Source organism: Oncorhynchus clarkii, chromosome 24 (genome assembly GCF_045791955.1).
Source record: "Oncorhynchus clarkii lewisi isolate Uvic-CL-2024 chromosome 24, UVic_Ocla_1.0, whole genome shotgun sequence".
Taxonomy (NCBI): Eukaryota; Metazoa; Chordata; class Actinopteri; order Salmoniformes; family Salmonidae; genus Oncorhynchus; species Oncorhynchus clarkii.
In genome coordinates, this window is record NC_092170.1 from 9,000,104 (window position 1) to 9,021,291 (window position 21,188).

At 49.8% G+C, this 21,188-nt stretch overlaps 1 protein-coding gene across 6 annotated transcripts in view; it reads left to right on the forward strand.

The window, feature by feature from the left end:
* Window positions 1-21,188, forward strand: part of LOC139383187 (unconventional myosin-Ic-like) — a 52,074-nt gene that overhangs the window by 28,146 nt on the left and 2,740 nt on the right. For 3 of the 6 annotated variants that reach the window (XM_071127621.1, XM_071127626.1, XM_071127623.1), the window contains exons 2-31: window positions 3,442-3,597; window positions 3,973-4,088; window positions 5,129-5,327; window positions 6,279-6,359; window positions 6,619-6,798; window positions 7,518-7,616; window positions 8,204-8,317; window positions 8,515-8,586; window positions 9,245-9,364; window positions 9,827-9,900; window positions 10,018-10,123; window positions 12,780-12,860; window positions 13,216-13,307; window positions 13,715-13,809; window positions 13,992-14,038; window positions 14,244-14,324; window positions 14,915-15,020; window positions 16,206-16,323; window positions 16,840-16,953; window positions 17,227-17,303; window positions 17,518-17,586; window positions 17,910-17,994; window positions 18,271-18,430; window positions 19,042-19,125; window positions 19,299-19,392; window positions 19,483-19,538; window positions 19,760-19,895; window positions 20,122-20,192; window positions 20,431-20,528; window positions 20,919-21,076. In XM_071127621.1, the coding sequence (XP_070983722.1) occupies window positions 3,442-3,597; window positions 3,973-4,088; window positions 5,129-5,327; window positions 6,279-6,359; window positions 6,619-6,798; window positions 7,518-7,616; window positions 8,204-8,317; window positions 8,515-8,586; window positions 9,245-9,364; window positions 9,827-9,900; window positions 10,018-10,123; window positions 12,780-12,860; window positions 13,216-13,307; window positions 13,715-13,809; window positions 13,992-14,038; window positions 14,244-14,324; window positions 14,915-15,020; window positions 16,206-16,323; window positions 16,840-16,953; window positions 17,227-17,303; window positions 17,518-17,586; window positions 17,910-17,994; window positions 18,271-18,430; window positions 19,042-19,125; window positions 19,299-19,392; window positions 19,483-19,538; window positions 19,760-19,895; window positions 20,122-20,192; window positions 20,431-20,528; window positions 20,919-21,045 (3,108 nt within the window). In that variant the 3' untranslated portion in view covers window positions 21,046-21,076. Of the gene's footprint in view, window positions 1-3,441; window positions 3,598-3,972; window positions 4,089-5,128; window positions 5,328-6,278; window positions 6,360-6,618; window positions 6,799-7,517; window positions 7,617-8,203; window positions 8,318-8,514; window positions 8,587-9,244; window positions 9,365-9,826; window positions 9,901-10,017; window positions 10,124-12,779; window positions 12,861-13,215; window positions 13,308-13,714; window positions 13,810-13,991; window positions 14,039-14,243; window positions 14,325-14,914; window positions 15,021-16,205; window positions 16,324-16,839; window positions 16,954-17,226; window positions 17,304-17,517; window positions 17,587-17,909; window positions 17,995-18,270; window positions 18,431-19,041; window positions 19,126-19,298; window positions 19,393-19,482; window positions 19,539-19,688; window positions 19,896-20,121; window positions 20,193-20,430; window positions 20,529-20,918; window positions 21,077-21,188 lie in introns of those variants that run through there. The other 3 variants (XM_071127622.1, XM_071127624.1, XR_011628705.1) reach the window with 2 other exon arrangements.

Below are 21,188 nucleotides of genomic sequence, written 5' to 3' on the forward strand. Positions count from 1 at the left end.
TTCCCCCCCAGAAATGTCCAGGAACTTGCAGGTGCCTTGGTGGGAGAGCGGGGTAACATCTCACAGCAAGAACTGGCACGTCTGGTGCCAGTCTAATGCAGCAGATACTGACTGTTACTTTTGACCCCCCCTGCCCCCCCCTTTGTTCAGGGACACATTATATAATTTCTGTTAGTCACATGTCTGTGGAACTTGTTCAGTTTATGTCTCAGTTGTTGAATATTACGTTCATACAAATATTTACACGTTAAGTTTGCCAAAAATGAACGCAGTAGACAGTGAGAGGACATTTTCTTTTTTTGCTGAGTTTATATCAGAATTTCAACCTTTTTTAAGCAACCAAAGGACACTGCAAAGGTCAGGCAAAGGGCAAAGCATTGTTTTATGGTTATGCAGCAGACCCATTCATTCCCCTGAGCCGCACCCGGTCGTTCACTGCTCTGTGCAGATGAGTGAGTGAGTGAGTGAGTGTGTAAGGGAGAGGGAACACAGCAGTGGGCCTAGTCGGGCTCCCGGCTCCTTTGTTTTCCTCACAGGATTTGGAAAAGGTGACCGCATGCTGTTAGCGGCAAGTACTGTAACGAGCGCAGGGGTGTTGGTGTGTTCAACAAAGACGTGTGGTGGGAAGGGGCAGAGGGTGGGGAGGCAGGAAAACACAACTGCAAAAAGCCCCATTTTGAGGAACAATGAAATAATGGAGAGAGGTGGTGTTGGGAGAACTCTGCGAGAATGGGAAACCAAAAGCGGGAGAAAAGGGGTTCCTCTCCCTGTCAGAGAGAACTCCCTCCCTGTGTTAAGAAGAATGTTGGTACTGTGCCATCGTTTCTTGAAATGCTTTCCCCATAGAAATGGAATTAATAGTACGGTCCACCCACCCACCCATCATGTCATCATTCACTTAGAGGGGGATGTCCATTCTAGTAATTCCATTTCTATGGCTTTCCCCTTGCTGTCTTCTGCGTATAACTCAACCCCTCTGAATCCGAGAGGTGCGGGGGGCTGCCTTAATCAACATCCACATCTTCGGCGCCCGGGGAACAGTGGGTTAACTGCCTTGCTCAGGTTCAGAATGACCTTGTCAGCTCGGGGATTCGATCCAGCAACTTTTCGGTTACTGGCCCAAGGCTCTAACCACTAGGCTACCTGCTAACCCATAATTATATTGCTATGGCTTTCCCCTGGCTGTTGGAGCGATTTAGATGTCCAGATAACAGGCTTCTTGCTAACGAGCCCAACAAACCCTGGGAGAGACACTTCTCTCAGCGCAGCACCGCCCTGAGACGGACCACTTTTTTCCTCAGGAACTGCAGGTTCTTTGTTCCTCCGGCTGTGTGAAACGATAGCCCACCAAGAACTCTGGGCCCGTATTCCAAAAGCCTTTGAGTCGGAAGTGCTGATCTAGAACCGGGTCACCCCTCTCCATACCATTCGTTATGATCTGAAAAGGCAGAAAGTATTCCAGGTCATTCCGCCTACTCTGGGGCTGTGAATACGGGCCTACGACTTGAAGGCGGGGGGGGGGGGGGGTGAAGGAGATGGAGGGGTGGTGGGGACCACAAACTACCTGAAGACCCTCAGAGGGATACAGTGTGAATGAAGTGAGAGTTAGAGGCTGGTGTGAAAGCTTGAGTCATCACCCTGTAAAGAGTACAGATGTTGCATCTTAATTTGAGCCAGTTTGCTACGGCAGGAAAATAAACCTGCAGCAACAGGAAATGTGGATTATAATTCATGGACATTTTTGCAAGGGCTGATGCATCTTTTGTACGGGAAAATCAAGTCTGAATTTTCAAAGTGGAAATCTTTTTAATCTTCAAATGTACTGCAGTTCTCCTGCAACAGGATGATCACATTAGTGATTGTAGCCGGAACAACTCGCCCGCCATTAAGTCATAAAGCAAAACGACATGAGATGTTGTAATTAAGTGTTGTTGTGCGGAGTCTCCTCAAGCCCAGGCAATTCCTTAGGATTTCAGTCTGACGGGCTCTACGCAGTCTATGCGAATGGAGTCGACAGAGGTCCGTTTGCCTCGCTCCTTATGAAGTTCTACGTGTATTTGTGCGGCTGCATTCGTGGAAGACAAACGGACCTCCGTCTGCTCCGTTTTGAATAGACTGTGTAGAGTCCTTCGCGACCAGGGTTTGCGTCACAATTGGCACCGTATTCCCTGCATAGTGCACTACTTTTAACCAGAGCCCTATGGGATCTAGTCAAAAGTAGTGCAGTATATAGGGAGCAGGGTGCCATTTGGGACAACTATTGGGACTACTTCACTTCACACCTCTACTTCTACTTCACATCTCTTCTGCCATCTCTTGTTATAGTGCCCTGTTGCATAAAGGAGGGAGAGGGATGAGGGGGAAGGGGGAGCAGGGTAGGGTACCGTGTGAAGCAGGGAGTTGTTTTTGGAACATTGGGGGGGGGGGTACAGTGATGGCGATGGATAAGGAATGGAATCGTTTCCTGGCACCACACGTTCCTCTCCAGTCTCCTCCCCTCCTCCGCTACACTTGCGTGTTCTGTCCGTTTCATCCCTCCTCTCTCTCTCTCTCTCTCTCTCTCTGTTTTTCTCCTCTGTGCTACAGGCCGTCTTGTCCACAGCTGCCTCACCTAGCCCTTAATTAGGAGGAGGAGCACCCCTCTCCATCCCCTGAGCCGAGGCCCTACTGTGTCAATAACGCAACAACAACACATGCAGCGTGTGTGTGTGTGTGTGTGTGTTGTAATGAACATGGACAATGAACAATAAACATTTGCGTGTGGACCCGTGTGTGTGCTGGCATAATCATCGGTGCGTTCCCTGCCTCGTTGATGCGTCCAGAGCGTGGTGACAGATCTGTGTGGTACTGTATAGTGATAGTGAGCCATGGATCTAGGTAACATTCGTGATCTGGTGCATAAAACTCAAGTCTCCATCGTAGAAAACAGGTTTCTGGGTGAACGCATTGACAAGCTGAAGGATGTAAGTTAAGTGTTATTTTTAGACTGGGGATTTTAGATTGGGTGGGGCCTTTTTAAGACTTTGGTCGAAGCGTTAACTTTTTTCTTTCGGGTTTGGGTTTTCCTCCGCTTCTAGTTGTAGCGTTCATAGGCTTACAAAATGAGTTGCTTTCCAAGGAGAGCTCTTTGGTGTGGAACGCTGCAGAACTCTAGTTTCTACAATCACTTTCTGTCTGTGTATGTTATTGAGTGTGTGTGGAAATGGGTACCTTTTTTTGTGAAGCGTAAATTGTCATAGTGTGTGTCTTGAGGTACGTAGCTAGATTCCCGGGGCTGTTCTGAGCGCTTACTTGTCAGGAATAAATGAACACACTGGGAGATGCTGGCGCGCAACGTTGATTTCAACTTAACCAGGGTCTGCTTAGAATGTCTCTTTGCCTCACCAATTTATAGAATTGCTTCCTTTTGCCAACCACCTCCTCCCTCTCCCCTCCCTCCAGGCTGTGGGGAGTGACGGGGTGCGGATCAGCATGGAGAGTGCCCTGACGGCCAGGGACCGGGTGGGTGTCCAGGACTTTGTCCTGCTGGAGAACCACACCAGCGAGGCGGCCTTCATCGAGAACCTGCGCAAGCGCTTCAAGGAGAACCTCATCTATGTAAGACGCCTACCCCAATTACTCTCACCTTCTGGGTCAACGCTTGTTTATTTTGTGTTCTGTTGCATAACGTGTTGCTGACCTAATGAATTTGTGCCTGCTGGAAAATCACATCTAAATTGTGTAGATGCATCCCAGCGTTTCCCCCACTGTGTTGTCACCTCAGACACCCTGAAGTCTCTGTCTCTCTCTCTCTGTCTCTCTCTGTCTCTCTCTGTCTCTCTCTCTGTCTCTCTCTCTCTCTCTGTCTCTGTCTCTCTCTGTCTCTCTCTCTCTCTGTCTCTCTCTCGGTCTCTCTCTCTCGGTCTCTCTCTCTCTCTCTCTCTCTCGGTCTCTCTGTCTCTCTGTCTCTCTGTCTCTGTCTCTGTCTCTCAGACATACATCGGCTCAGTCCTGGTGTCGGTGAACCCCTACAAGGATCTGGAGATCTACACCAAGAACCACATGGAGCGCTACCGAGGCGTTAACTTCTACGAGGTCTCTCCCCACGTGTGAGTAACCTGAACCCGGGTACCCCAACCCACCACCTCTCCCCCTTCTCCTCCACCTCCTCCCATCCCAGTTGACTCAGTCGTGGACTAACAGTTATGTAACAGAGAGGTTTTCAGAGTGTCTGCTCGACATACGTTACGTTGAGGCTGTTTTGTTTTGAGTTGCTAGGCGAAGAGGTTCATTCCTGGCCGGTTCCTCTGACTCTCTGACCACGGACGAACAATGGACTGTATTATTGGAGAGTCCTCCATGTGCTCAATGTTCCCGGCTTCGCTGCTCCTCGACTCTTGTGCTTTTCCCCCGTTCTACTCAACCATGTAGCCAAATGTTTTCTGTCTGTCTGAGGGGGGGGAGGAGGAACAGAGATGAATTGGCGACGGGTTGAAGGGAGGAAGGCTGGGTTGATGGTGCAAGGTGGTACCAGAGGGGTGTTCCTCTGCCCCAGCCCCTCCCCACCACTCACAACCACCCTCTCCCGGGGCTTTCGGGTGGTGACTGATAGGGGTCTTTCTCGAGGGGTTGACATTGGCGCTAACGTTATCTCAATTCTATGTTTCAAGGGAAGGGGAAAGGGGGGATACCTAGTCAGTTGCACAACTGAATGCACTCAGCCGAAATGTGTCTTCCACGTTTAACCCCACCCCTCTGAATCCCACACCCCTGTCGTGTGGGCAAAACGGGCTGAATAAACATGGCGCCCCTCTGATATTACATGGAGCCTGTTGTAACAGGACCTTTCATAGCTCACTTCACTGTGTGACCACCACACCTACCAAATGGGATCTTATTTAAAAGGGTAGAATCATCTTTATTCACCAAGTACATTTGTATGGACCAGGAATTTGACCCGGTGAAATGGCGAGGACAATCAAAACAATATATAGGCAAAACAATTTCAAACGAATCCAAACTTTTTGTATCTGCACAGTTCTTCCTCCTCCACAGGACTTGACTGACTCATGCTCTCTCTTTCTATTTCTCTTCCTTCCTTCCTTCCTTCCTTCCTTCCTTCCTTCCTTCCTTCCTTCCTTCCTTCCAGCTACGCGGTGTCTGACAACTCGTACCGGTCCATGCGGACGGAGCGTAGGGACCAGTGCATCCTCATCTCTGGGGAGAGCGGTGCCGGCAAGACGGAGGCCTCAAAGAAGATCCTGCAGTACTACGCCGTGACCTGTCCCGCCAGCGACCAGGTGGAGACGGTCAAGGACCGCCTGCTGCAGTCCAACCCTGTCCTAGAGGTGACCGCCGGGGGGGGTTCCACGTCATCCGCTGCATGTGCCTGGCTTGGTCCAGTGTAAAACAAGACGTTATATTTCTGTGTGTGTGTGTGTGTGTGTGTGTATATGCGGCCTCTCCTGGAGTGTGAGCGGGGGTCTCTACTCATGTAGTGTACTGTGTTGAGGTGTGTTGGCTGGGATAGTGGGGTACAGATGGGGAGAAGATGTGTTAGGATCACAACAGAGCAGTACAGACAGACAGACTAACTGACTGCCTGCCCTGTAATCTAGCCCCGTGTCTCAGCCATAGCACAACACACCTGACTGTCTGACCCCACTTTAACACATCGGTCTACCTCCTCCCCTCTTCCATCTCCCCCTCTCTCCTGTCTCCCACTCTTTTCTCTCTTCGTTCTTTGTGGACCTCCCCTCTTTTATCCTCTGTCTCCCTCCTCCTCTGTCTCCCTCCTCCTCTGCCTCCCTCCTCCTCTGCCTCCTTCCTCTCTGCCTCCCTCCTCTCTGCCTCTCTTCCTCCCTCCTCTCTGCCTCTCACTCCCTCCATCTCTGCCTCTCTCCCTCCCTCCTCCTGTCTCCCTCCTCTCTGCCTCTCTTCCTCTCTCTCTGCCTCTCTCCTTCCCTCCTCCTGTCTCCCTCCTCTCTGCCTCTCTTCCTCTCTCTCTGCCTCTCTCCCTCCCTCCTCCTCTGTCTTCCTCCCTCCTCCTCTGTCTTCCTCCCTCCTCCTCTGTCTTCCTCCCTCCTCCTCTGTCTCCCTCCTCCTCTGTCTCCCTCCTCCTCTGTCTCCCTCCTCCTCTGTCTCCCTCCTCTCTGCCTCTCTTCCTCTCTCCTCCTCTGTCTCTCTCTGCCTCTCTTCCTCTCTCTCTGCCTCTCTTCCTCTCTCTCTGCCTCCTCCTCTGTCTCCCTCCTCTCTGCCTTTCTTCCTCCCTCTCTTCCTCCCTATGTGTGTGATCCCAGGCTTTTGGAAACGCCAAAACGTTGCGCAACGACAACTCCAGCCGCTTCGGCAAATACATGGACATCCAGTTTGACTTCAAGGTGAGTGGTCACAAACACAGACGCGCGCGCACAATGACCGAGTATGTTCCTGTAAGGGGGAAACCAGTACATATCCACTGACAGTCCTTTCATATTAACTTGTACAATATGTTTTATTTTTCCACTCCTACGTTACTGTACTGTCCACGGGGCTCGTTCGTTTCCTGGGGGCGTGTACACCTGCATGTGGCTCTGTGTCTGTCTCAGTATCCCTGCCTCACCTCTCCTCCTCCCCCGGTTCCCTCTCTCCCCGCGGCAGGGTGCACCGGTGGGGGGCCACATCCTCAACTACCTGCTGGAGAAGTCACGGGTGGTGCACCAGAACCACGGTGAGAGGAACTTCCACATCTTCTACCAGCTGATTGAGGGGGGTGAGGAGGACCTGCTGCGGCGCCTGGGCCTGGAGAGGAACCCCCAGCAGTACCAGTACCTCGTCAAGGTGGGGGATACCAGAGCTTCGCTCTATGGTTGGGTCTGGAATGGGACACGGTTCACTTTTGGACCAGAGTCTGTCCAGCTGTTTGGGGCTCAGGTCAAAAGTCATGCAATCGTGTGGGATTTGAGATTTATCCCCGAGTCTCTCCTTTAGGGCAGGAAGAGGTGTGTCTGTAGCTGCAGTTATCCCTGTCTTCTCTCTCTCTCTCGTCCATCCATCTCTCTCACTGACGTTCTCTCTACCGTGCGCTGTCTCTAGCCCAGTGGGAGCCTGTTGAATGCACCCAGTGTGTTGTTAGTGCTGCTATAGAGACGCTCTCAGGTGAAGCAGTTGTCTATCCCTCCCCCACTGAGACCTACAAGACTTCTGCAAAAACACACACAGACAGACACACACACACACACACACACGCGCGTCCGCACTGATTTAGTCAGCCAATGAACATTTGTGTGTGTGTGTGTGTGTGTGCTGAATCTACAATTTAGTACGCATACATGTACAGCCTGTGAAGAGAAACCATGCAAAACATCAAACTGCCCGTCTCTCAAAAAAACATGTGTAAATCTCTTCACCTTGGTGGATGTTTCTGATTGAACTTTCTTTTGCACTCGCCTGACGAACACGAGCGCCTGTCTCCTGTTTACCAACACCGATTTCAGCGGTCGGCTGCTTTGGTCGAGGGAGGTTTTGATGTAGCCATGTGGTGTTTTTGGGTCTCTCAGGGGAACTGTCCCAAGGTGAGCTCCATCAACGACCGCAGCGACTGGAAGGTGGTGAGGAAGGCCCTGTCTGTCATCGGCTTCAGCGAGGACGAGGTGGAGGTAAGAACCTGTTTGTTGCCACACTCAGACGTGACGTCAGCCACTGAGGTGTGCTACCTCGAATACTACTACTGAGTACTGGTTCCCTTTGACTGTCTGACCAATCACGTCTGTGCTTTGGGTTCCGCCCTCTGTTTTGTTTCTGCACCTTTTGTGCTGCGGTTGTGTGACTGTCTGTATTGACCAATGAAGGGATCTTATCTTACAGGGGGTAAAGAGAGGGCGTGGTCGTGGTGAAAGAGCTGATTTGTGCGAGTGTCTCTTGCACTTTCATGACTGTAGTCTGGGCTTGTGGCCAGAGCTCAGTGTGTATCAGTTCAGAAAGGGGGGGAGAGCAGGTGGTTATCTATCGTATACAGTACTGACACACACACACACACACACGAGGCCAACTTCACTATATGCTTGCATGTGGGGGGAGGATGGTTGGCCCCCTTTTAGTTGGATTAGGCTTTATCAAATATAGTTTAATACGTTCAGCCATCAAGATAGCGTTGTCTTTTAGCGCATCGCAATAAAATGTGTTATCTTATCATGCCTAATCTTCACATGGCTTCTCTCTCTCTCTCTCTTCCCCCCACCCCTAGGAGCTGTTAAACATTATTGCCAGCGTTCTTCACTTGGGCAACATTCAGTATGGAGGAGAAGACAGCGGCAATGCCTACATCACTACAGACACACAGATCAAATACCTGGCGAGGGTATGACCCCCCCCCCCCCCCCCCCCACTTACTACAGTGTACCCATGGAAACACTACTCCTACTACACTCAGTCAATCATGTACCGTGTCGTTACTCTCTTCCCCTAGCTCCGTACTTCCACCGCCCATTGTCTCGGTAGGATGGATAACATTGACGCTGGTGTTGTGTTGATGTTTTTGCTGTTGACGTTTTGCAGTTACTCGGTGTGGATGGCTTGGTCCTGAAAGAAGCGCTCACACACAAAACGATCATCGCCAAAGGGGAAGAGGTAGGCTGGAACCTTCTCTACGCCAGTGTTCTTTTATAGGACGCCCGGTGAGAGACGTTCTATAGTCAACATATATAACGGCATACACAGGACTGTTTCCATTGTCCTCTGTGTGTGTGTGTGTCCATGTCTGATCTGTGTGTGTGTGTCCATGACTGATCTGTGTGTGTCTCCATGTCTGATCTGTGTGTGTGTGTCTCCATGTCTGATCTGTGTGTGTGTCTCCATGTCTGATCTGTGTGTGTGTGTGTGTCTCCATGTCTGATCTGTGTGTGTGTCTCCATGTCTGATCTGTGTGTGTGTGTGTGTCTCCATGTCTGATCTGTGTGTGTGTGTGTCTCCATGTCTGATCTGTGTGTGTGTGTGTGTGTGTGTGTCCATGTCTGATCTGTGTGTGTGTGTGTGTCCATGTCTGATCTGTGTGTGTGTGTGTCCATGACTGATCTGTGTGTGTCTCCATGTCTGATCTGTGTCTGTGTGTGTGTCTCCATGTCTGATCTGTGTGTGTGTGTATCCATGTCTGATCTGTGTGTGTGTGTGTGTCTCCATGTCTGATCTGTGTGTGTGTCTCCATGTCTGATCTGTGTGTGTGTGTGTGTCTCCATGTCTGATCTGTGTGTGTGTGTCCATGTCTGATCTGTGTGTGTGTGTCCTCCAGCTAAAGAGCCCTCTGAACCTGGAGCAGGCGTCGTCGGCCCGGGACGCCCTGTCTAAAGCCGTGTACGGCCGCACCTTCACCTGGCTCGTCAACAAGATCAACGTCTCCCTGGCTTACAAGGTAACACACACACACACACACACAAACTAACGCCCCATTCACCGCTGACCCCCCCCTTGTTGGCCTGATATCCCTAAATCTACCCTAGTCTTCTCACCCTCCTGTCAGCCTGCACTTTTGACCTATTAGCTGGCCATTTCATAGACTGTGGCGGTAGGGCTCCCCCTTGTGGATGTGTTGTAGTACTACGTGTCAGAGCAGTAACGCTCATTCAACGGCACTGCGTTTCTGTACAGGCTGTTGTCTGATGGGGATTAGGTCAGTGCATATTTGAGCTGTGAGGTACTCTCTAACCGTAATGCCCATGTCCATGTCTGCTGTGAGTTTGTCATTTCGGCTGTGTTTAAGTATGCACATTAACCAATGACGAGCTACTCGTTTTATTCTGAGTCTGTTAGCTTACTTTGTCGCTGAGAAGTTTACGAATTGCTCCTTCATGAAAGCTGTCATTTCTTCTTCTAGGATGAGACCTATAAGAACGCTTCAGTCATTGGCCTGCTGGATATCTATGGTTTTGAAGTCTTCCAGCACAACAGGTACCAGAGGAATATAGAACTCATTTTCCCATCATCTGTTGTATTTTCCACAGCGTTTTACCATTTACCGTCGTCTAACGGTTCACCTGTAATCGTGTGTGTGTGTGTGTGTCGCAGTTTTGAGCAGTTCTGCATTAACTACTGCAACGAGAAGCTGCAGCAGCTCTTCATCGAGCTCACCCTCAAGTCCGAGCAAGATGAGTACGAAGCGGAGGGAATCACGGTGAGACTGCTCTCTCTTTCTCCTACCAGGGCGTCTCGATCTCCATCCCCTCCCCTCTCAACCCTACGTCTCGGAGGGACCTTCCCTCTGCTGCACTCCTCCATCTTTTAATTCTCCCTTTACCTACCACTCCCTCTCTTCTGTCTCGTCCCTCTCCTTCCACCTTCTCCCTTTACCACTCTCCCTCTCTTCTGTCTCGTCCCTCTCCTTCCACCTTCTCCCTTTACCACTCTCCCTCTCTTCTGTCTCGTCCCTCTCCTTCCACCTTCTCCCTTTACCACTCTCCCTCTCTTCTGTCTCGTCCCTCTCCTTCCACCTTCTCCCTTTACCACTCCCCCTCTCTTCTGTCTCGTCCCTCTCCTTCCACCTTCTCCCTTTACCACTCCCCCTCTCCCTCTTTTCTGTCTGGTCCCTCTCCTTCCACCTTCTCCCTTTACCACTCTCCCTCCCGCTCTCTTCTGTCTCGTCCCTCTCCTTCCACCTTCTCCCTTTACCTCTCCCCCTCTCTTCTGTCTCGTCCCTCTCCTTCCACCTTCTCCCTTTACCACTCCCCTCTCCCTCTTTTATGTCTCGTCCCTCTCCTTCCACCTTCTCCCTTTACCACTCTCCCTCCCCCTCTCTTCTGTCTCGTCCCTCTCCTTCCACCTTCTCCCTTTACCCCTCCCCCTCTCTTCTGTCTCGTCCCTCTCCTTCCACCTTCTCCCTTTACCACTCTCCCTCTCTTCTGTCTCGTCCCTCTCCTTCCACCTTCTCCCTTTACCACTCTCCCTCTCTTCTGTCTCGTCCCTCTCCTTCCACCTTCTCCCTTTACCACTCTCCCTCTCTTCTGTCTCGTCCCTCTCCTTCCACCTTCTCCCTTTACCACTCCCCCTCTCTTCTGTCTCGTCCCTCTCCTTCCACCTTCTCCCTTTACCACTCTCCCTCCCCCTCTCTTCTGTCTCGTCCCTCTCCTTCCACCTTCTCCCTCTCTTCTGCCTCGTCCCTCTCCTTCCACCTTCTCCCTTTACCACTCCCCCTCTCTTCTGTCTCGTCCCTCTCCTTCCACCTTCTCCCTTTACCACTCTCCCTCCCCCTCTCTTCGGTCTTGTCCCTCTCCTTCCACCTTCTCCCTTTACCCCTCCCCCTCTCTTCTGTCTCGTCCCTCTCCTTCCACCTTCTCCCTTTACCACTCCCCCTCTCCCTCTTTTATGTCTCGTCCCTCTCCTTCCACCTTCTCCCTTTACCACTCTCCCTCCCCCTCTCTTCTGTCTCGTCCCTCTCCTTCCACCTTCTCCCTTTACCCCTCCCCCTCTCTTCTGTCTCGTCCCTCTCCTTCCACCTTCTCCCTTTACCCCTCCCCCTCTCTTCTGTCTCGTCCCTCTCCTTCCACCTTCTCCCTTTACCACTCTCCCTCTCTTCTGTCTCGTCCCTCTCCTTCCACCTTCTCCCTTTACCACTCTCCCTCTCTTCTGTCTCGTCCCTCTCCTTCCACCTTCTCCCTTTACCACTCTCCCTCTCTTCTGTCTCGTCCCTCTCCTTCCACCTTCTCCCTTTACCACTCTCCCTCTCTTCTGTCTCGTCCCTCTCCTTCCACCTTCTCCCTTTACCACTCTCCCTCCCCCTCTCTTCTGTCTCGTCCCTCTCCTTCCACCTTCTCCCTCTCTTCTGTCTCGTCCCTCTCCTTCCACCTTCTCCCTTTACCACTCCCCCTCTCTTCTGTCTCGTCCCTCTCCTTCCACCTTCTCCCTTTACCACTCCCCCTCCCCCTCTCTTCTGTCTCGTCCCTCTCCTTCCACCTTCTCCCTTTACCACTCTCCCTCTCTTCTGTCTCGTCCCTCTCCTTCCACCTTCTCCCTTTACCACTCTCCCTCCCCCTCTCTTCTGTCTCGTCCCTCTCCTTCCACCTTCTCCCTCTCTTCTGTCTCGTCCCTCTCCTTCCACCTTCTCCCTTTACCACTCCCCCTCTCTTCTGTCTCGTCCCTCTCCTTCCACCTTCTCCCTTTACCACTCCCCCTCCCCCTCTCTTCTGTCTCGTCCCTCTCCTTCCACCTTCTCCCTTTACCACTCCCCCTCTCTTCTGTCTCGTCCCTCTCCTTCCACCTTCTCCCTTTACCACTCCCCCTCTCTTCTGTCTCGTCCCTCTCCTTCCACCTTCTCCCTGTCAGCTCTGTATGACTGTCTACACGGGGATTGGTTGCCCGCTCCACGTCTCAGAACAGGAGTGCTGCTGATCTAGGATCAGTTTAGGCTTTTAGATCATAATGACTGAGATTATATGAAAAGGGGGGGGCTGATCATAGACCAGCACTCTTCCTGAGACGCTTTGTGAATACGGGCCCATGAGGGAGCTGAGTGCAGAGGGCCGAGCGATTCATGCCCAGTCAGTCATTCGTCAAAGGGGACGTTATTGTACAACGTGTAATGTGGGCTGTGTTTGATGATGATGATGTGGTGGTAAACCTGTTAATAAAGTGTGTGTGTGTGTGCGCGGCAGCAAACAGCCATGAAGGTTTGTTTGACCGTATGCATAGCATGTGGGTTCAGAATGTCCTCCTTGTCCCGGATTCTCAGCATTCTGTAAATGCCTGTAAATTTCCCAACCGTTAACATTGTAGGACAGTTCCGTCTCCTAAACAAGCCATTTTTAGATGCCGTTGTTTTCCTCGCTGTCTCACAGTGGGAGCCCGTGCAGTACTTCAACAACAAGATCATCTGTGATCTGGTGGAGGAGAAGTTCAAAGGCATCATCTCCATTCTGGTGAGAATCCGTTTCAAGCTATAACGTAACCCTTTTCAAGTTGACCTTTCACCTTTCTCTCGCCTCTTGGCCCCTCTGCGTCTGGTATGTCCTGCTGTCACAGTCAACTGTCCATCTAATGTATTTCTCTTTCATTCTCTCTCTCTCTCTCTCACATTTTCATTCTCCATCTCTCTTTCATTTTCATTCTCTTTCATTCTCTCTCTCTTTCATTCTCTCTCTCTTTCATTCTCTCTCTCTTTCATTCTCTCTCTCTTTCATTCTCGCTCTCTTTCATTCTCGCTCTCATTCTCTTTCTCTCTCTCTCTCTTTCATTCTCTCTCTGTCTCTTTCATTCTCTTTCTCTCTCTCTCAGGACGAGGAGTGCCTGAGGCCAGGGGACGCCAGTGACATCACCTTCCTGGAGAAGTTGGAGAATACTGTGGGAGGCCACGCCCACTTGACAACGTGAGTCTCCCGCTGCTAACCTCCCGCTGCTAACAGAGCAACAGGAGACGTGGTGAGAGCTGGCGGTCAGTTGACTTTGTCAGGACACAGAAGCCCGTAGACATTACGTGAATCAACAAAGTTGTAATGCTTGGTCTGCAGTAGTGCATAACTATTAAAAACGAAATATCTGTTGGGAACAAAATGCACACGAGTTAAAGGAGAACTCCTCCCATTAGTCCGTTGTAAACATAAGTCGTGTTCATTAGGTACCAAATGGAAGAAAACAGGTTGAAACCGGGAGGGATTACCTGAAAGTGTTTTCAATAAGAAAAGCTTGTTTTCTTTTTCCGTTGCAAAATGTTTTGCTACGGTGTCTATGGTGTGCCCTGACAAATGGTCACTTGTTGTTGGTGTGTTCCTCGTAGTCACAAGCTGGCCGATGGAAAGACCCGGAAGGTGATGGGCCGAGAGGAGTTCAGACTGCTGCACTACGCTGGAGAGGTCAACTACAACGTCAACGGTGTGTGTGTGTGTGTGTGTGTGTGTGTGGCGCAGCGTCAATTGTTAGGGGGAAGCAAGAGGGAGAAGACCAGAGGGAAAGGAAGGATGTTCTGTAGTGGTCTGTCACTGTGTGTGTAATCATTCTTTCCCCCAACCTTACTCGGAGTGCATGTGCTCTTCCTCTCTCTCTTCACCCTCTAGGCTTCCTGGACAAGAACAATGACCTCCTCTTCAGGAACTTGAAAGAGGTGAGAGGGAGAATTCAGGCCAAAAGGGGAAAGGATTAAGATAGTAGATGGATGATATGATTGGAGAATAGACCAGACTCTGAGATTGTGTTCTTTCCTCGTGTGTGTGTGTGTGTGTGTGTGTGTGTGTGTGTGTGTGTGGAACAGTGTGGTAGTTCTAGTCGTAGTGAGCTGTACTCATTCTCTGTGCGTTGTCCATCCACAGGTCATGTGTATGTCTGATAATAAGATTCTGACCCAGTGCTTTGACCGGGCGGAGCTGAAGGACAGCAAGAGACCTGAGACGGTGAGAACAGCCATTACCCTGTAGTACCACTCAGAGGGCAAAGGTCATAGGCCCATGGGCACGCACCAATACATGCGTGTCTGCAATGTACCCCAAAGCATACACTGATGCACAATCGCAGACTCATATATATACACACACACACGTCCTGTCTCATACACACTTACAAACAGCCTCTTGTTTATGCTCTGTGGATCTTCCTCCCTCCACACTGAAGGGTCGAGTGAGTGACCGGGGAATCTCTGCTCCCCGCTCACACACTGAGGAATGCCCTGACACTCGGTTGCCCTCCACACACACACACACACACACACAGTGGAGGCCCATTGGTCGTGGGTCGCTGGTGTCGAGTCCGTTGACTGATTGTGTTCATTGTTGACAAGACGCCCTCTTTCTCTCTCGCTCTCCGTCCCTACCCCCAACCCTGTCACTGCCCCCAACCCTGTCACTTCACACTGGGACCTGTGTTCTGTCCAGTCTCGGCCTCGGTCCAGCCAGCAGCCGTCCTTCCTGCACCTCTCCTCTCTACACCCCTCGCTCGGTGCTCACTCTCTTCCTCTCTCTTTCTTTGTGTCTGTCTCTGCCTCCAGGCAGCGACCCAGTTCAAGACCAGCCTGGCCAAGTTAATGGAGATCCTGATGTCCAAGGAGCCGTCATACGTGCGCTGCATCAAGCCCAACGATGCCAAGCAAGCAGGTAGGAAGGAAACCGATGCGTTGCTCGCACCGTGCTGTCAACAGGGTCGTATTCATTCGGGCACACCGGAGCAAAATGTTTCAAAACGTTCAGCGGAAAACTAAAATGAGCTTTTCTGATTCGGTCATGGTAGTCCCTCCTTGTTCCAGTACATTTTGCTTCTGTTTGGTGCCTAATGAATACAGTGTTTCACCTATATGCATTTAGCAGTGGCGCACCGCTGCATGTATACATGTTCATTTATTTTTCGGGATGGTAAAAACTCTTTCAGTGTAAACTTAAACGACTTAAACCAGATCTAAAATATGTATAAAAGATGTCTTAATATATTTTTTAAATAATATCATCTCTGAGAACTAACAGTCACCAAAATAAAAACTAGACAGAATCAAAAATTCTAAAAATAGCTTGTGGCCCCCCGTTTTGATTTTGTTATGTTTAAGTAATTCCGATCGCATAAGAACCCGGCATAAGCCATTGGTGGAAATGAGATTTGAAACTGCAGTTTTTCTCTCAGCCCCTTGACAAAATATGTAGAATTGCCGGGAACTAGCTTTAAAACTGTGAAATGGTCTCTCAGCCGTTAACTATGCCATCTGCTACCACACGTAGGTTTTCTGTGCCAGCTCAATATAACTCTTTAAAATAATATCTTGTCTGTTTTTGTGTCTACGTTTCTTAAATCTGTCCTTGCGTTTTGATTGTGTTCAGTGACATCAATGGCACCACTGTGCTTCACACTGCGTTGCTCAGTATATCGAGCTGGCCTTTGTCAATAGATGGCCTTCTGTGTCTTTCCTACTGTTGCTCTTTCTCTCCTCACGCCTACCCTCCTTATTGTCCGTTGTCTGCTTTTCTGGGACTAAGTCGGATCAATTGTGTTTTTCTATGTTTTGCTTGAATAAGCGTTACTGCTAACAACTGTAACAACAAACCATTCAACAGAAGCAAAAATGGAAAATGTCAATGACAATGTATTGCAATCTCACCAGTTATATACTACTGTAACTCGGGCTAATGTGGTTTCTCTCCCTCTCACCTCTTTCTCTCTCCCTCTCACCTCTCTCACCTCTCTCTCTCATCTCTCTCATCTCTCACCTCTCTCTCATCTCTCACCTCTCTCTCACCTCTCTCTCTCATCTCTCACCTCTCTCTCTCATCTCTCATCTCTCACCTCTCTCTCAGGACGGTTTGACGATGTTCTCATCAGGCATCAGGTGAAGTACCTGGGTCTGATGGAGAACCTCCGCGTGAGGAGAGCTGGCTTCGCCTACCGCCGCCACTATGAGACCTTCCTCCAGAGGTGACTATGTCTCGGAGCTAGTCCTGCCTGGCCCGGAGCTAGTCCTGCCTGGCCCGGAGCTAGTCCTGCCTGGCCCGGAGCTAGTCCTGCCTGGCCCGGAGCTAGTCCTGCCTGGCCCGGAGCTAGTCCTGCCTGGCTCGGAGCTAGTCCTGCCTGGCTCGGAGCTAGTCCTGCCTGGCTCGGAGCTAGTCCTGCCTGGCTCGGAGCTAGTCCTGCCTGGCCCGGAGCTAGTCCTGCCTGGCCCGGAGCTAGTCCTGCCTGGCCCGGAGCTAGTCCTGCCTGGCCCGGAGCTAGTCCTGCCTGGCTCGGAGCTAGTCCTGCCTCTATCAGGCTTGAATGTAGTTCACTGGCATTATAGGTTCACTCAATGGCAGATTAAATAATTATGTTAGCAAATTAATACACCTGCAAGGGATTGACGAATCTCCACAACTATTCAAAGTTAGTGATATAACCTAAATGTAATCTTTTGTATATAATATACCAGTGTGTGTTGTTTTTGTCTGTCCCTGGCAGGTATAAGTCCCTGTGCCCGGAGACCTGGCCTAGCTGGCAGGGCAAGCTGGCAGACGGTGTCTCCACACTGGTCAAACACCTGGGTTACAAACCTGAGGAGTACAAACTGGGCAGGTGAGACCCTTATCCAGTGAAAACAGTCATGGCGTTACACACACACACACACGTGCTAATTCTAGTGACATGCATGTATCTCCCATTAGTTTATCTACATCCCATCTCGCCAACGAGTTCAGTGTCCACTTTGTGTTGATCTAATCCTGCACTCTGCCTCCTCTCAGGGAAAGTCTAAAGTCCATTATCTCGTCAGGGCTGAACTAAATCCCTCCCCTGTGTGTTGTATAAAGGCACACTGCCAGCTTAGTGGCACTCCGTTTGCTTTTACAGATCCAAAATCTTCATCCGTTTTCCAAAGACCCTGTTCGCCACAGAGGACGCGCTGGAAACGAGGAAACACAGCCTCGGTGAGAGAGTCACGTATCACATGGTCTTAGTTGACGGCCGTCACCTGCTGTCTCTCCGGACTGTAGTATCCGAACCCTCTGAACATCTCTCTCTCTCTCTCTCTGTCTCTCTCTGTCTCTCTCTGTCTCTCTCTGTCTCTCTCTGTCTCTCTGTGTCTTTCTTTCTCTCTTTGTCTCTCTCTCTCCCTCTTTCTCTCTTTCTTTCTCTCTTCAGCCAGCAAACTGCAGTCATCCTGGAAGGGCTACAACCAGAAGACCAAATACCGCAAACTCAGATCATCAGGTAGGAGGGCTACCCTTAACCTCTACGTCCGTGTCAGCAAGCATTTAGCTCTTCTGTAGTCACTGTGCATGTCTATTCGATCACTCTTGTCTTGTTCAGTTGGATGTTGCACTAAGCCTCTCAGAGTAGGAGTGCAGGCTTCGGATCAGTTTTTATCACAATGAATAAGATTTTATGGACAGAAGGGACCTGATCCTAGATCAGCACTGCTACTCTGAGACGCTTGATACAGACGGGCCCGGGTCTTGATTCTCTCGCCGCTGGATCTCCATGAACTCGGGTGAAATAATAAGTAAATTGGTAAATTGTGTGTCCCTCTCCAGCGGTTGTGGTCCAGGCGTGGTGGAGGGGCATCCTGGCCTGTAGGAGGGCACAGCGCAAGAGGCAGGCCGCCAACACCATCCGCAGGTGGGGCTCTACTGGGCACGAGTTTAACTTAACTAGGAGGGTGAAAGAAAGTTCATGAATATTCATTAGCTTGTGACACTGCTCTCGGGCTCAATGGGCTCCCTTGGATTACTTTTACGAGTTCTACTCATATGGAGAAATATGTATTTACCCAGACGACATCCACGTTTTTTGGGCCACTGTGATGTTTGCGGTGTTGCGTTGATGTGTAGAAGTTATTTTATCAATTTGTTGCTGAAGGAGTGTTTACAAAGCTCTCTGTCTGTGTCTTCTCAGGTTCATCAAGGGCTTCATCTACCGCCACAATGAGCGTTGTCCTGAGAATGAGTACTTCCTGGATTATGTGCGCTACTCCTTCCTGATGAAGCTGCGCAGGAACCTCCCCAAGTCGGTCCTGGACAAGAGCTGGCCCACGGCGCCGACCGCCCTCATCGAGGTAACGCAACATTACACGAGACACAGAACTAGTCAGTAAACCGTCTCAATCACATTTGAACAGTATTATGATGTAGGTCAGTGGTTCCCAGACTTTTTCCACTCAGCCCCCCCCCCGTCCAACATTGGGGAACATTGAGCACCCACCACGTCTGTTTCTCTGGGCACAAGCACGGTTTGTGACAAACTGTTCACACCCCTCTTGTTGGCAGAGAGAACTTGTTGCAGGTTTAATGCTTATTTCCTTCAATTCTACACGTTTTGTCATGCGGTGCAGAGAGCATGTTGCAGTTTTAAAGCAAATTTTCTTGCAATTCTATATGTTTTGCCATGTCTAATGTGTATTCATGGGATATGTACACAGTACAAGTCAAAGGTTTGAACTCACATACTCATTCCAGGGTTTTTCTTTATTTTTTACTATTTTCTACATTGTATAATAATAGTGAAGACATCACAACTATGAAATAACACATGGAATCACTTAGTAACATTTTGCAACCATTGATGTAGGCGACATTGAAACAGTTCTGTCTGAATTGAGGCATTTTTCTTGATGACACGTTTTGAGTTGTTAAAATGGCACGTGACGAGTCCTTCTCCATCCAATAGGCGTCGGAGCAGCTCCGTAAACTGTACATGCAGAACATGGTGTGGGGCTACTGCAAGAGGATCAACCCAGAGTGGAAACACCAGGTATATAGCGTATTATTGACTATAGTGGTACATTTTGTATGTCCTTACAAATGAATGTGTGTTCATAGCTCTTCACCAATACGAGTTCAGAACTTCAGATGTTGGCCTTCTACTTCACCAATATAACTTCTCTCCAAACTGTTTGTCCGTTCGCTCTCTGTCTGTCAATGAAGTTGGAGCAGAAAATGGTGGCCAGTGAGATCTTCAAGAACAAGAAGGACAACTACCCCCAAAGTGTCCCAAAGCTCTTTATGGGCACAAGACTCAGTAAGTGCCTTGATAAACACGCATGCGTTCATGTGTATATACACACACATACACGCACCTAACGCTCTTCCTGTGCCTCTCTCTCCTCAGATGGAGAGGAGATTAACCCCAAGGTGTTGCAGTCACTTGGCAGTGAGAAGATGAAGGTCAGTACAGTACTAGTGTGTTTAGATGCCCATTCGATTCTCTACTTTGGATTTATGTAGGGTTGCATACTTGTCTTTTTAATATATACTCAGTACAGTATATTCATGTGTTACTAATAAGACTAATAATGTCCCCTTCCCACTCCTCAGTATGCAGTCCCAGTGACCAAGTACGACAGGAAGGGTTACAAGGCTAATAATGTCCCCTTCCCACTCCTCAGTATGCAGTCCCAGTGACCAAGTACGACAGGAAGGGTTACAAGGCGCGACCAAGGCAGCTGCTGCTCACCTCCAACTGTGCCGTCATCGTGGAGGAGGCCAAGCTCAAGCAGCGCATCGACTACGCCGCCCTCAAAGGTCAGCGGTCACATGGTTCGGGGTCGAGGATGGTTCGGGGTGGTCAAATGCAGTTTCAATTTAAATTTGTGTTTACTTCCTAAATTGATTGAATGGAAACGGAATGGACCCAAGCCCCGGGTTACTGTTGTCTGGGGTCCTTACAGAGGCCACGCTGAATTGGTCTGAGTGATGCTCATAGTTCTCCCAATGACCATTTCTCTCTGTCTGTCTGTTCCGGCCTCAGGTATCTCAGTCAGCTCTCTCAGTGATGGTGTCTTCGTACTGCACGTGCCCACTGAAGACAAAAAACAGAAGGTGAGGCTGACCTCAGCGCTGTCTTACACAGTCATAACATGGTCCTAACCCCATGACACACCGGCTATTACGTACTTAACCGATGCCTCTGTTAGGTGTAGCAGTGAAGTAGCCTGATCCCAGGTCAGTTTGTGCTGTCTTGCCAACACCTAATGTCATTGTCACGCCAAACGCAAACAGATCTGGGACGGGCTTGTAGTGAAGATGTAACTCCTCTCCGGTCTCCTCTGGTCTGTAGGGAGATGTGGTGCTTCAGAGTGACCACATCATCGAGACCCTGACCAAAGTGGCCATTTGTGCCGACAAGGTCAACAGCATCAACATCAACCAGGGAAGGTGAGTTGTTGCACTGAAGCGGGCCGTGGTCGGATGGTGGATTTGATGGCGTGTCATTCTGTTTGTGGTGTAGGTATCACTTTATTTGGATAGTCTATTTGTAGATACTGAGACCCGGAACTAGATAAGCCATGTACTGTGTTATTCAGCTGCATGTCAGCTTTCATCGAAAAACAGGTCATTGTTAATATTAATATAAACTATGCACAATTGACATTCTGGGGTTAAATTTCTTGCATGGAATTCTACCACCAGCTGACAGGACTTGAATTCATAGACACCATCACCATCTGCAATCCGATTAGTTTAATTTGTTAGAAAAATATGTTTTGACTGTAAATGAACTGCATCTCTTCTTTCTCGCTCTCTTTCTCTCTCTCTCTATCCCAGTATAACTTTCACGATGGGCCAAGGTAAGGAAGGGATCATAGACTTCACCTCTGGCTCTGAGCTGCTGGTTGCCAAGGCGAAGAATGGCCACCTCTCAGTGGTGAGTCGGAATAACGGAGGGATATAAAGCGCCAGTCCTCCCCTACAGGACTAATACAGTAGGTTGAAACATCAATACTGCATGATTGGAGTCAGAGTTGATTGATTATTGGAGTCCTGCACTCGTATTTATATCAGCTGACTGTACTTGACTTTTTAAAGCTGGTTGTT